Source organism: Musa acuminata, chromosome BXJ1-10, assembly GCF_036884655.1.
Source record: "Musa acuminata AAA Group cultivar baxijiao chromosome BXJ1-10, Cavendish_Baxijiao_AAA, whole genome shotgun sequence".
NCBI lineage: Eukaryota > Viridiplantae > Streptophyta > Magnoliopsida > Zingiberales > Musaceae > Musa > Musa acuminata.
The window spans coordinates 24,659,779-24,673,840 of record NC_088336.1 but is presented as its reverse complement, the minus strand read 5'-3'; the positions used below and the strand labels follow the sequence as shown (position 1 = coordinate 24,673,840).

The 14,062-nt window shown below is 41.9% G+C and overlaps 2 protein-coding genes across 4 annotated transcripts; both read right to left on the bottom strand.

Moving 5' to 3' along the window:
• Nucleotides 1-792: 792 nt before the first annotated feature.
• On the bottom strand, nucleotides 793-3,662 carry LOC135595658 (uncharacterized). The gene has a single exon (XM_065086919.1). It carries the CDS (start codon nucleotides 3,597-3,599, stop codon nucleotides 975-977), a length of 2,625 nt encoding a protein of 874 aa, XP_064942991.1. The 5' UTR covers nucleotides 3,600-3,662; the 3' UTR covers nucleotides 793-974.
• A 655-nt stretch (nucleotides 3,663-4,317) lies between these two features.
• On the bottom strand, nucleotides 4,318-12,733 carry LOC135586223 (protein phosphatase 2C and cyclic nucleotide-binding/kinase domain-containing protein-like). Of its 3 annotated transcripts, XM_065086917.1 has the most exons (16): nucleotides 12,389-12,728; nucleotides 10,750-12,296; nucleotides 9,911-10,042; nucleotides 9,589-9,813; nucleotides 9,352-9,477; nucleotides 9,196-9,258; nucleotides 8,399-8,481; nucleotides 7,158-7,389; nucleotides 6,510-6,823; nucleotides 6,347-6,431; nucleotides 6,178-6,244; nucleotides 5,765-6,042; nucleotides 5,593-5,658; nucleotides 5,374-5,495; nucleotides 5,038-5,194; nucleotides 4,318-4,923 (listed from the first exon to the last, which is right to left on the bottom strand). In XM_065086917.1, exons 2-16 carry the CDS (start codon nucleotides 11,773-11,775, stop codon nucleotides 4,678-4,680), a joined length of 3,222 nt encoding a protein of 1,073 aa, XP_064942989.1. In that variant the 5' UTR covers nucleotides 11,776-12,296; nucleotides 12,389-12,728; the 3' UTR covers nucleotides 4,318-4,677. The 3 variants fall into 3 exon arrangements, with proteins under 3 accessions (XP_064942989.1, XP_064942988.1, XP_064942990.1); XM_065086916.1 differs by having other exon boundaries at nucleotides 6,347-6,823; nucleotides 12,389-12,729; XM_065086918.1 differs by lacking the exons at nucleotides 4,318-4,923; nucleotides 5,038-5,194 and having other exon boundaries at nucleotides 5,593-5,663; nucleotides 12,389-12,733.
• Between the last annotated feature and the right edge of the window lie 1,329 nt (nucleotides 12,734-14,062).

Here is a 14,062-nt window from a genome sequence, read left to right as displayed (position 1 = left end):
ATATATATACATATACAATAAAAATTTAAGCTTTATGAAAAATCAATAGAAATTATGGGGTACAATAAAAAACTCCTTTCATCTCCTCATCATTTCTTTTTTTCTTTTATGAAAAAAATATATCTTAACTTAGATTAAAGAGTCCATACAGAATAGTTGGAGGCAAATTGTCTCTCCAAAAAAAGTTAGCAACATTTATTCTAGCCAAATTTGCTAGTTTGAGAGCGAGGGAGGCGTGTTGTTTTGGAATATTGTTCCATTAAAAACGCGTTGCATGTTAAATTTTTTCGAAGTGCATAAGTTGTTTGAAGTCCGACGAGACCTACAGGAAAATGATATATTCTCGAGAGATCATTTGGAGACCTTTGATTACCCATATCTCCGCTATAAGGGATGAAGCTGATGGTGAAATGCAATAACTTATTAAGGACAAAACATGTCTGCAAGTGCAAACATGTTCTGATCATAGGCAGAATTGGTATGTGGTTCACCAACAGGAACAAGAGTTAGCTAAATATTCATAATTATATTCATTCAAATATTATTGCTATTTTGTTATATTTGCTGCCAGAGTTAGCTAAATATTTTCTATATATATATACAACCATGAGAAAGCTGGAAAGGAGCAGATGCAAGCGCATGGTGATGGTGAAGAGTACAGGACCGAGGTGTCAACGTTCTCGTCTGCATGAACTGTACGTAAAGACACTTGCCTTGTTGTCTTTTGTTTCTCGGAGGTAATCCTCCACATTCTACACCCTCAATAAAACGATGAATCTGAATTCTTCTTAGTCTACGAAACCCTTATTTATATTTCTGTGGAAGAAGAACAGTCTTCATCACACTTGATCATGGCGCGGGCAAGTCGACGCATGAAGAAAGCTACCACAGGAACAACACAAGACTTGACTTACTACTGCACTATACTACTACATTTCATGGACTCGCTGCAATCTGGTCTTCCACAAGAAGGGCTAAAGAGCAACCACTGAAACTGCCTCGTACTCCACACGCTTTCTGAATCTTTGGGGAAGAAGACAATCACCACCAACTCGCTGCTGAAGGTATATCGCCGCTGCAAAAAGCAAACCTTCACAAGGAACGATGACATCCCACACCAGCGAGTAAAAATCTCCGTCTGGACTTGCGTAGATGTACGATGAATCGATGCGACGGTTATAACTGCGAGAGCGATAAGCGTCGTACAGATGAGGCAAAGCTCGGGTGATCGTGATTCCGACGTAGAAGAAAGGCGTCAGGATCTTATCTTTGGAGTTCCGACAGACGTTAAGAACGATCTGAGGGAGCAGAAATCCATCGAGCACTAAGCCAGCAAAAGGGACCAAATCCTCCCAGCGAGAACCGTGTCGCTGCCTGCTGAATTCCGACCTTTGCAGGTGGTGCCTTGAGCTGATGAGCCAAGTGAGCAGCGCCCCGGCGAAGTAGAGCGGCAAGCACAACTTGAGCGTCGTCCACTCCGCGACGCGGTGCCCCTTGTTCCCGTCCAATGACCTCGCGGACCACGCCATTTGAAGCAGGCGGAAGGTGAGGAACAGAGCTAAGCCGGATAAGATCCTCACGATGACCTCATGAACGTCGAGCCACCCACCGCTCTGCAGACTTAGAAAGCCAGACTGACTGCGGTTCGCGAACAAGGCTTCAAAGTTCAGCACCAGAGGAATCACATAGCCAAGGATAAGAACACCGAGCATGGTGATCGACATGGAAGGCAGGGCGTCACGGTGCTTCTTGGCATGGAAGGTCTGCATCCCAATGCAAATGCACGACAACGTGAGAGAGATCATGACCATGACGATTTCGACATCCATCCTCCAAATCGCTTCAGTTACTTCTGCTGCGTAAATTTGCTGAGAATACAACTTTATAGGGTCAAAGTACAGAGGGTCCTGCTTACTCCTTGTGGTGTTGATGGTGCCATTGATACGATCTCCCATCTTCGAGTTTACAGGGGGAAACTGGATATTGATTAGGATCTCACAGTCAATTGCTGTTTGGTTTTTGGTGGGCAAACTCGGAGAGCGACATCCCTTCATGCAGAGTGTTCCACTTCCAGAATCGTATATCCCCTCAGCAGCAATGTCCACCTCAGCGGAAGCAGAGTACATATAATAGCTTATGGCATAGCTTACGTTCCAAACTGCAGGCACGAAGCTTGCCGTCTCCGACGCCATAACGAAGTCATTATCACCACAAACCACGTCGCCTATAGAAAAGACATTAGCTTCCCCCCGTCCACTTCGGCCGCCGGCATCCTCCACCACGATACTGAACCGCATGTCGTGGGATGATCTTCCATCGGGATACCTTTCCTCGCTCGACTGTGTTTTGCCACTTCTCACCTTGCAAGACCTGCTGACAGAATCCATTTGGGTGTAGTTATATCTCAGCCCAGGAGTCGTGACCATTCGCCCACCCGACCGGTGGAACGAGACCATGCTGAAGTAGCGAGGGTCGCTCTTCTTCTTGGTACTCCACATATGACCAACCGCGTCGTTTCTTCTCAGCGTCATGACAGTTGGGAACCATAAGCTCAGTCCGATCGAGCAATCACCAACAGAGGGACTCGCCTGTGAACTCCCTTCAAGAATGTAACAGGCTATGAGACAGAGACGATTCTTAACATGGTCCCAATAGCCTTCACCCACCATGGACTTATTAGGCACCATTGGGACATCATATGAAAGATAACTGGAATTGGGGAATTCGATGTAGAGATGCAGCCGGCCGTTCTCCGAGCACTGTATCATATCGAAGGACAAGAATCTAGCGGAGAACCCAAAGCTACTAACAGTTCCACAGTTGCTACCGGTGCAGCCACTGCCGTAGTCTAGCTGAAATGTTCTACCAGTCACATACTGGAGGAGATTACTACAAACTGAAGTAGGCCCGAAACTTAGTGATTCCTCCTGGAATGGAAGAGAGGAGCATGAGTGGTTGGCTTCGGGGATCATCGTGAAATCATACTCCTTTTGAGCATAGGCCACAAGCGAGATGGGATCGATGTGGTGGGGACCCAAGCTCTCGACAGTCCCGCTCACCAGACTGGTAGAGATGTTGGAAGTCATGGGGTAATTGAGCTTCAAAACAGCAGAAAGATGAAGAGGATCACCTAAGGGCTTGTAGAAGATCCCGTGACCAACCATACAAAGCTTGCAGGTTGATTCAGACCAGAAACCGGAGAAGTCGATGGTGGCTTCTTCCTGCAAGGTGACGTTCCGACGAGGACGCCTGCGGTGAAACGTCATGCCGTGGAAGACGGTCGGATGACCAACTCTAAGGACTAGGGTTCCCTCGACCTGGAGGACGTCGGGTGACCGTGTCTTGTGGAGGTACTTGGCATAGAAGCGGAAGTAAGGGAAGGAGGAGGAATTGGAGGCACGTGGCGAGCCGAAGACGCCTTCGCCGCCGCCCGAGAAATAGCCTTTCGATATACGGAAGGAATAGTCCGAGTCGACGAAGAGGCTGGTAGCCTCGGATTCGGGGACGACGGAGCTGCAGTGGTCGGCGTACAGCGAAGAGGAGGAAGAGGTGGAGAAGCAAGCGAGGAGGAGGAGGAGGGAGAGTGGAATCAAAGCCATGGAATTCTTGCAGAGAGAACAGAGTAATGAGCTGACGCCGACAGCTGCTTGATATGGAACGAGACATCACGTCCTTGACGCCCTATTCTTCCAACCCAATTCACGCTTAACGTTACCGCCACGGTCGGATCACGCTTAGTTGACTTGGGACTGGTGAACGGAAAACGAAAGATCCAATTAAGATGGAGCATTTTTCCACCGCAGAGTCGTTGCAACGACTCCACCGGTCAAGAAGAAATTAATAGGAAGCTTCCTCCTCCACATCGACGAGACCGGAAACATCCCTACTCCAAAACCCTAAAGAAATCACCCAATCGCACGGATTCACTCCGATCAAGTGCATAATTCGTCGAAAAGAAGAACAACAAATTCAGACAAAAAATCTTGTTAAGATCTATATGTCATCAAATCGATGATCGATTAGAAAAGTCTATTCATTATCGTGACTAATCTTGTAAACCAACTCGGCGATATATATCCCTAAAATGTTCAAGTGCAAGAACACAAAAAAAACGGACGAGAGAAAAAAAAAGGGAATAAATAGATTTTAAAGTTGCAGTCGCAGAAATAAATAAAAAGTACATATTTTAAGAGATATAAATGCTTAAAATAATAAGCATCGTCCTCAAATATGAGAACAGATTGAAACCTTAGGATCTTAATGTATTTCTCTTGTCAACAGCATTCTGAATGGAACATTCACACAGCACAATCGACCTTAAATACAATGAAAATATTGTATATGAATATTTATATATGTTAAGAACTGAAGTCAGTGTAATAGAAAATAATAAAACAACAACTCCGTTATGAATCACTCTGAAGATTTATAGACCAGTGTGTAACATTGGGTCTCGTGAACTGTGGTTCCAAAGGTGGGAGAATGGGATGTGAAATGTTAGCAAAACTTTACAGCCAAAAAAGAATTCACTGCCTCGAAAGGGTTGATGCTAACAATATGCAAAATAATTCACTACGGTGAAGAGGACGTGTTCTGCAGATGCCGATGGATTTGAAATCAGGCGTGGTGAAACTGGCTGTAAGATGATCCACATTGTGCCGAAACCTGGCGAAAATTTTACCAGTCCTCGAGCCATTCTGGGGTGTCAAGAACAGCTAGATCTTTAGAGGGAGAGGAGATGGCGAGTGCAGTATCTTCTGCATGATTTTCGACATGCATATCTACGCGAGAAATGACTTCAGCTGGAACAGGAAAACTGCCATCAGCAATTGATTTCCAGTCGAGGCCCTCAAACCATGAATGACTTCTTATCGAATCTGGACCCTGGCTTCCCAGTCGTGTAGCTTCATCAACATCGAGTAACTGGTGGAGAGTTTTCATTATATAAACATCTACATTAGTGAGCTCAACAAGGAGACCTTTTCATAAAAAATAACTTGATTTGTACAAGAAAAAGCAAATAAAAAAGGAGGAAACCTTGGTGATAAGGTCAACCACTTCTATGCTGAAGGACTGAGGTAAGGTAAGATGTCCCTTGGCAATCTTTGCAAATGTCTCTAGTTCACCTTCTCTCCATGAGCCAAATGGCATTTCAGCTTGAAGCATGAAATAGATTAAAACACCCAAGGCCCACCTAATTGCATTACAAGAACTAGGTCAAAGCATGGAATGATACATGACAAAAAAAAGACAGGTTATGAGACAAACTAAAAGAATCCGGTTCATGATTCCACATCCAACACATTGCTGTAATCATGAATATTGATAGAATGCCCTAAAAACCAGCATTTGAGAGTGACAGAAGTATCTTACCAGTCTGCAGCAACGCCATGTCCTCTTCCCAAAATAATCTCTGGTGCCAAACAGTCTGCATTCCCACATATAGTGAAAGTTCTTTCACCAGCTAGCTTCTTTGAAAATCTAAAGTCTACAAGCTATGGAAACATGAACTTCAAATTGTAATAAAACTACAAATTATAGCTTGAGACTTGCATAACTAACAAAAAGAAATAGCCAAAGATATCAAACTACCTGCAAACGTCCTAATTGATCAATCATTAGAATGTCCGGTGAAACACCTCTATAAAGGATAGAGTCCTGATCTTCAAATTTAGATATCAGTAAATATTTGATTTTCTTTGCAATCTCCAGAAGGAAAAATATCAAGAAACTACAGAAGCTTTAGGAAAGAAGTGCACCTAACCTTGTGTAGTTCTTCAAGTGCAACAATAACAGAAGCTGCATAGTATTTTGCAGACTGTTCACCCAGGGGTGAGTGAAGTATAGAAGCCAATGAACATGCAAGGCAACAATCGAGTAATATGCTGACATACGATTCATCAGCACATGTACATAGAACCCTTGGCACACACGTGGATGGGTTCAAACTCTTCATTAGCTCTTTCTCCTTCAAGACCTGATCTTCCTTTCCTAGCTCTTTAATCCTCCTTTTAGAGAACCTTTTTAAGCTTTGCATAGTGTCTGGAAGACAATCAAATATAGCAAATGCCATAATTATTCCATGGACAAGGAATTGTACATGTATGAATACCGATGGACCAATCAACAAAACAGCATCTATACGAAAAGAAACCAAACAAGCACTAAGTTACCTACCAGAACCCTTTAAAATGACAAGACCAATCTCACAGCAATCAGTTGAATATACGCTCATTTTCCATTCCTAGATTGCATACAATTGGCAAGTTCGAGATTCAAAATTTTCCAGAACTGTATCAAGCAAAATTTCCTCCGACAAAATACAACGAATTTACTGACCCCATACCAAATCAGAACACTGAAGCTTCTTGCATGTAGAAGCATCAGAATTTGGAGTGCATTCTTTTGAAGAATCCTGGAAATCTTTTGACCTGGAAGCCACAATGCAATACATAGAAAAAGCAATGAAGTTGGTAAACAATAAAATCAAGTTCAGATCAATTGCATACTTGAGATCATCCTGTTGAACTTTTGACAAAGGCCCAATTGCTGAATCAAAGTTTTCCTTTGTAAAAACTGCACAAACCACGTCACCAACCGAAACTGCAGTAAGAGAGCTAATACGCTCGCCAAGAATAGCCCACTGTCCAAAATGGCTTCCTTCTGACATTTCCACCACATGTTCATCGTTCTCTTGAAAATGACATCCTTGATCAAGAAGAGTGGACAGAAGGCTGCATGCATTTGGACTCAACAGTTCTGGTCTGTATGTCAGTCTCACCCGACCCTTTTGGATGATATACAATGCGGAGAGATACTCATTCTGCAAGATAGGTTAATACAATAAAACATACTTCAAACAGTAAAGAAACATAAGAAAACATGCAAAAGTGCCGGATCCAATTACATTTTTTCTAGGAATAAAAAATGACCGAAAAGTTGAGACTACTGAGGCAAGGCAATCAGTGTCCCTCAAGTCAAAGCCGCGTAAGTCAGCATTGGTTAGGTGCATAATTAAAGGCCTACTTCCTTTTAACATTTGCATGCAGACAACAGAAGTCATGGATATAATTATGTGTTATGGTCAAGAGATTTTGTTGGTACATATATCCACACATGATGAAAGTTAATGCACGTTAAGATCAAACAGCAAGGACCTTGTCGAGAATTTTTTGTCCATCCGAGAAGGAAACTTCCATAAGAGCCTCAGCAATGTGGCTTAACTGTAAGATTGTCAATTTGGAGAAAATTTCTACTGATCGGAGCAACTTTAATGAAGATAAGTTGGAAAATTTTGACATAAGAATTCCTCGAAAGTCTTCCCGTTTTAAAGACCAAAGAGTTCCAGAGGTAACTGCATGAACGGATGCTTGAAGAGGCTTATTGTACCTATGAGAGAGCCATTAGTCACACAACAAATGTAACATCTTCCTCCTGCCAAAAGCAGATGCATAATTTGGATGATAAACACATGAAGTATCCAAGATATATCCCGACAGCACCACATATGATAATGGACAATAAAATTCACTTGGAATAACAAAAAAATATTTGTTCATTGGCTTGAATCTTATACAAGAATGACACGGACACTCAGATGCATAAATTTTGTAAAAACTACCTTCAGCAAAGCCCCAAATAGAAAATGGAAACAGAATAAAATGTCATATGCTAACGTGTATAGTTGTAGCAATCACAAAGCAAAAAGTTTGATGCTGCCTTTGGCTTCCTGGGGGAGGCCAACGAGAAGGCCCTATCTTCATATGCAGGACACCATAACAAAAACATATGCACTCTACAACTTCGTGTTTAATTTTAATCATATTGATGGCTACATTGTAAAGGTATTTTGTGCACCTTCAAAGAAAAAAAAGAAATTTAAAAAATATTCCATGCACACAGAAATACATGTTCGACTCCAACCATGCATTTTTGCTGCATATTTAATGCTATGCTACTGAAAATGTCATTCTTTTACTATATATCTAATTAGTCTGTGACATTTAAAGAAAGGCGATGCAATCTGCAGATTTCCTAGATCATGTTCTTTGCTTGGGTTTGTGGATGGAACTGTTTATCATGTTTGCACAAGTTTGACAAAAGCTTCTGCTTAACTAATGGACCCTTTGACCCAGATCTTCACCAATTAAATGGATATCTGGCACAATACTGTTAACAACCCACAAGAACCATAGCATACCTTTTTTGTGTTTTTTCCCCTGATTGATGGGGGTCTGTTATAATCATTTGCACATGAAAGTACACATTTGTGTTTCCTATAAATTTTCAGCATAATTCTTTTACGCCAAACAAAGAAAAAAACAATAATGCTATTTTGTCATCCATATATAGGTGACAGAGTGATGACAAGGATACATAATCTGCAGTTGCAACATACATTAGTGCTAGTTCCCCGAAGGATGACAGTTTCTCGGCTGTATATTGATGCAGAACCTTGGTGACTTCTTTCCCATCCTCATCCTGTTTCACATATCTCATTAATGATAATGATGATAATAATGAGGTTTGCTGCATTAGTGTACTAGGAAAAGCAAGCATAACAGTGCCCAGCCATGAGACATATAAGCTTTGGAATTCTATCACCAATGTTCTCAAAGAGGACCCTCATGAATATTGTTTCTATTAAGGGAAAGGTCCACATGAACCCTGATAAGCATGAGCACTTGATGTATCTTGATGACCAATTATAAGAGAAGGCTCCAGTGAATTTAAATCTTGTCAGTAGTGTCGTCACAACCATGTTACAATCAAATAAAACAATATAAGAGCAAGAGTTACCTGTCATACAAACTTCAATAACCATTATGAGTCAAGTATATAATGTGCAAAGAAGTCAGAAAATGAGGAGTAAAACATAAGCAGCTATTTTGGCCATTGGCCTTCTCTTGTTAATGCTCCATGTCTAGGAAGAGCTAAATAGCTAGTTCTGAATTTAGATATGATTTGGAGAAAAAGTTCCTAAAAAATATTCATGATTTTGTTTCAGGTAAATCACATTTCTCCACTCCTGGTCATAATAGTCACTTCATATTCAGAAAGCCTCGTAGTGCATCATGACAATGGAAAAGTTGCTGTTCTATCACACCGACAGTAACTGAAGAATATGCAATATAGATAAGAAAAGCTGATCATGATATAGTAGATCAGTAAATATTCTTAGACATAGATGAGCACCTGAACTGCTAAAACTTCAAACTCGCCACTTCCAACAACATAAAAGCAGTCACCTTCCCCACCCTGTATTTAGTGCGAGATATCATTTAGTTATCTAGAAAATATATTTTATTCAAGAAGTTTCAATTCACGAAGACTAAATCAAAAAGGAATAACCTGTTGCACAACTACATCCCCAGGCTTCACATCAACTCTTCGCATGCAGTCAAGCAAAACATGACGCTGTGAATCTGTGAGCCTCCTAAAGAGAAAATGATCATGCAATGCCTGCTCAATATGTGCCTGGATGGAAACAACATAAGCACAAGTCACCTACTGTTATCAGAGTAGACAAATTACACTTAATAAATAACCATATAGTTTTGAAGATAGCATATGGGTATCGACGTTTACCTCTTCTTCCCATGTTTTCCTATGTGAAGGAGAGGGAGGAACCCAAACATGTCCATTCTCAAGATAACTCTCGATAGCTCTAAGTCGGATGCGTGATGGTTCATGTCTTGGACGCTGAGTCCTGGAGTTCCAATTCAAAGTGGATGGAGATTCAGAACCTGTCACTTGCACAACTTGTTGCAAAGGTCTTACTGATACATCAACTCCAGTTCCAGTTGACTGTGTCTGGAAAATATTTGAGAACAAACCTTAAGGTTCTAAAATGAAGTCATCCAAGAAAGAGCATGACTAACCAAATAACTAACAGAAAACATCCTCGTACATCAGCAAGCCCATTAATGTGGGCAACAATGATTGTGATGTCATCCGTACGAGTTTCGTATTGTAGCCAGAGTCGATACGATTCGGCAACAATTGCTGCACATGCATCACGAGGATCCTTAAACTTAGCAACCTGAAAAATTAGTAGTTATTTTGACAAAGGCAAGAAGAGGTGAAACTGATTGATCTTGGACAAAACCATACACAAGTAATTCATGGTATCTTAAAAGAAAGAGAAGGGCATGGAAAGTATTATGTATTAAAATTCATAAAAAAAAATCTAAAATAATCAAAGTTGCTCATACAGGTTTTCTATGAAAAACTCAATGATACACATGTATCAATGAAAAGCCTCAGGTTTCTCTTCTAAATCATAGATCACCATTCCTGTAACATTTTTAAATGGTTTGCACACAATCAATAAAATCAGAGGACTAAAGTTATCGTGAATTAGAATAAATTAGTTAGAACAAAGGATTTTTATTTATTATGAACCATTTAAATTTCAGCTGTGACATACCATACTGGCACAATTTTGGCATGGGACCTGTACCATGTTGATGGTGTTAATACAACCTTATATGCTATCAGTTGTACCAGCTGGCATGGGCACCCTGCAGGCCTGTAGCATCATGCCAGCTATCATACAAAATTATCACCAGAGCCGTCCTCTATTCCAAATTCTCACAATGTATACCTCTGTCACACTCATCTCTCATCCTGTAGGTGTTAATCTAACCTCAGAAAGCATATACCGACTGCAGGATGGAACTCTGGCAGTAAATCATGGTGGCACCCACAGAACTTATGAAATAATATGGCATAGAAAGAACTACTTACCATGTCAATTACAGCTTGGCTAGAAATGAACTCAAAAACCCCATCACTAGCAATCACAAAGAACGGATGATCTTGTGTGAGCTCCATAACAAATATCTCAGGAGTTGCAACGACGCCAATGGATTCTGCAATGGAATCTCCAATACTTCGTGTGAATGCTGTTCCGGGATACATTGCATTTTGCACCCACAATCGTGGGGGATCACCATCATCACCTTCTTCGTCACCCCAGCATTGAACATCTGGGTTCTTTAGACCCTCTATTTGATCCAAGGTCAGCACCCTAGCTCCACAATTCTTGACTCTCTGAAGCTCGTCGCTCCTAAAAGGAGTCTGATCCAACGACAGATCCACAGCTACAATGTCCTTTCCTCGTTTCTCTGCAATGACAGCCCTCGAATCACCTGCATTAGCAACATAGATTGTTCTACCCCTCACCAATATCGTAATTGCAGTAGTCCCACTCATTGCATCGTCCAAGCTATCTGCATGAAGCTGTGAATTTGTCGCCAGGAATGCCGCATGGATTGCCTCAACAGCATCAGCATGAAATCGATTATTCCTAAGCAGGTTCTCGCACAATTTCTGCTTCGTGAATTGTGAGCACTGAGCTCCATTCTCTCCGTGCCCATCAAACACACCAAAGAAATGATCATCTGGATTTGTTCCAAATGGGGTATGTATACAGAAACTATCCTGGTTAGGCTTATCCAAGGCCTCCGGGTAATATCCTCTTTGAGATAGGTAGGAGTACCGCAACTCAAAGTTACCTAGAGGAACTCTTACTTTCCTTGATCCCTCAGGAGGAAGAAACTGCGACGAAACCCTCGAGAGTCGATTAATACCCACATCAGAATCTCTCGTTATACTCAACTGATTCAATTGATCTACGCCTTCTCCATCAGTATCTGAAGAACTATGAGGAAGACCAACTCCTGCTCCCCTGTGGCCACTTTCCTTTCTCTTGGATGGTGTTGGGGAGTCAGGAACTTGCCCAAGGCAGTTCTTGAAATACAAACACCCCATTACTCAGTGGACCAGGAAGAAGGGCCTGATTCACGAGACAATTCATAAATCACCAGTTCTAACAGGCAAAACTCGAGCCAGCCTTAGTTCAGTAGTAATTTGATGTCGTCAGATATACTGAACACAGAGGCAACCATTTCAGATACCCGCCGAGAAGATTTCCATGCCATTTCAATGGCAAGCCGAAATCTACAAAAGAAAGCCCGAAACCCTAATTTTCCCTGTCAAGTGCAAGGAATCACTCAATGAACACAGCCACAGATTCACTAATCAGAAGCAAAGAATTATCCATTAACCACCAGAATTTTCAATAAGAAACCGCGGAATCCAACAGAACTCCCGTAATTTTCGGATCCAAAACTTTCCGCCCGAATTCCTCGACATCACCCAAATGTTTCTGCCGATCGTAGCAGCAGACTATCCGATCGAATACATAAGTATACGATTGACAAGAAGATCGGACGCAATCGCCAACACCGACGGCCAAAGCAAAACAGGATCTTTTGGATGTCAGATTCTTTCTGTACGAAAGCTCGAGTTCAGCCAGCGAATTAGACCATAACAAGAAGGGAAAAATCGCAATTAATGAGAGAGATTCGAAGATTTCACGTACCAAACGGAGTAGCAGCGACCGCTAAGCCGCAGACGCACCGCCAAAGCGAACTCCTCTCCTCCTCTGACAGAATATACTGTCCGAAAAAGAAATCCAACCACCGCTCGCTTCGCTCACCTCCGCCTTATCATCACCTCCACCATCAACATCTCTTACCAACTCCCAGTCGTTGGATCAGCGGGCCCGACATGGGAGCCGCGCCGGCCCGTAGGTATTCTCTGATGGGATAATCCACCGACTCTTATCCTCATCAGTCGCCCAACTCTTATCCAACGCTTCGTTCTCTGCTCTCAATCATGCTGGTTAAGCCGATGACACGGTGAAAAGAACTTGTGGAAAGGAGAAGCTCCCACGCCGAGCTCTTTCCATGGATAAGGCTATACTGATGTGTACTCCTTCCTCTTCTCTCTCTGTCTCTCTCTCTCTCTCTACTTCAACACACTGATGCATGGGGACGACCGCAGGTTCGTGTCCCCATTAGGATGCTGATTTATGTTATGCTCATCGGTGTTCAGGTGATGAGGAGTCGAACAGAGCAACATTGCAGGCAATTATTTCAGGCAAATTGATGAGAAACACATCACACACACTATGATTGACGTTACGGAAATGGAATTCTTATCATCTTTGGCTTGGTTTGATTGAATTCAAGTCAACATCTAGAACACTGACTACCCCACCTGCCACCGAATGCGGACGTTCTTTATTGCCTCTTACTTCATGATATCAATCATATGGCCGTCTCAGCATCCTCAAACTAAGGTGAGGAGAAGGTAAACATAGATATCCTGTAGGATTCTATGTTCTTCGGTAAACGAGAGAGTTTGAAGTGGCATTTGCTGGTGTGCAGAGTTCAGCTTGGCACATTCTCTGGACTCATCCTCTTGTCTTTGATCATGCCACTTCCATGCAAGAGGGTCCCACTGGTGCCTTTACAGGTCCGACTGAACCCTAAATAATATCATGTCACAGCAACCAAAATAACACTTGATTGGAAAGTTTCCATGGATGGCGAGACGCAAGAACTGATGGTTGCCACCGAAAGTTTTGCTCTCCTTTTTCTTGGTTGCTTCTGCCTTTCTTCTCCATGATAGGTGGCACTTCATGGGATTGCTAAGTCCAAAGATGTACCATTGAAGAACTGCTGTAAAGGCAAGGAAGTTAAAAGGCACACATCATAGCTCAGCATGTGGCTTATGATGCAGACAAAGTCACCATCAAGTTAAACTTTGAGTTGCAGTAGTGTAGGTATGGGCTGGATGTGACAATCCTTGGTAAATTTGACTGGCAAAATAATCTCTCTATTCATAAATGTAAAATTATATATATATATATATATATACTCAGATTAGTAGCCAATCATTCTTAATCTAGTACTAATAAAGCATATCACACCAAAAGATGCTCTTACACAAGGATAAGAAAGCAGCAGCAATGGCCAATTAAGGTAGATGGTCATCTCCAATGAATAAACTTGGCACCAACAGTTCAAAGCAGAAGAGAGCAATTTGCAAGGTGAAAGTGTTCAGGAAGCATGATTAAGATATGGGAGAATAGCAAGCACAGGTGAGATATAGATTTCTGCCTGAACTTTATCAAGACACTTGTCATATATGCTTCCCTGTGGCATATAATTGCAATGCTTCACATGGCCACCAACAGACAGGCATCATT

Bases quoted from the DNA above. Each gene is read 5' to 3' on its own strand.
- LOC135595658 (XM_065086919.1), bottom strand. From the start codon at position 3,599: ATGGCTTTGATTCCACTCTCCCTCCTCCTCCTCCTCGCTTGCTTCTCC.
- LOC135586223 (XM_065086916.1), bottom strand. From the start codon at position 11,775: ATGGGGTGTTTGTATTTCAAGAACTGCCTTGGGCAAGTTCCTGACTCC. The intron at 8,482-9,195 runs GTGCTCATCTAT...TATGTGAAACAG, and splicing joins TTGAAGTTTTAGCAGTTCAG to GATGAGGATGGGAAAGAAGT. The intron at 5,659-5,764 runs GTTAGGTGCACT...TTTGAAGATCAG, and splicing joins CACTTGAAGAACTACACAAG to GACTCTATCCTTTATAGAGG.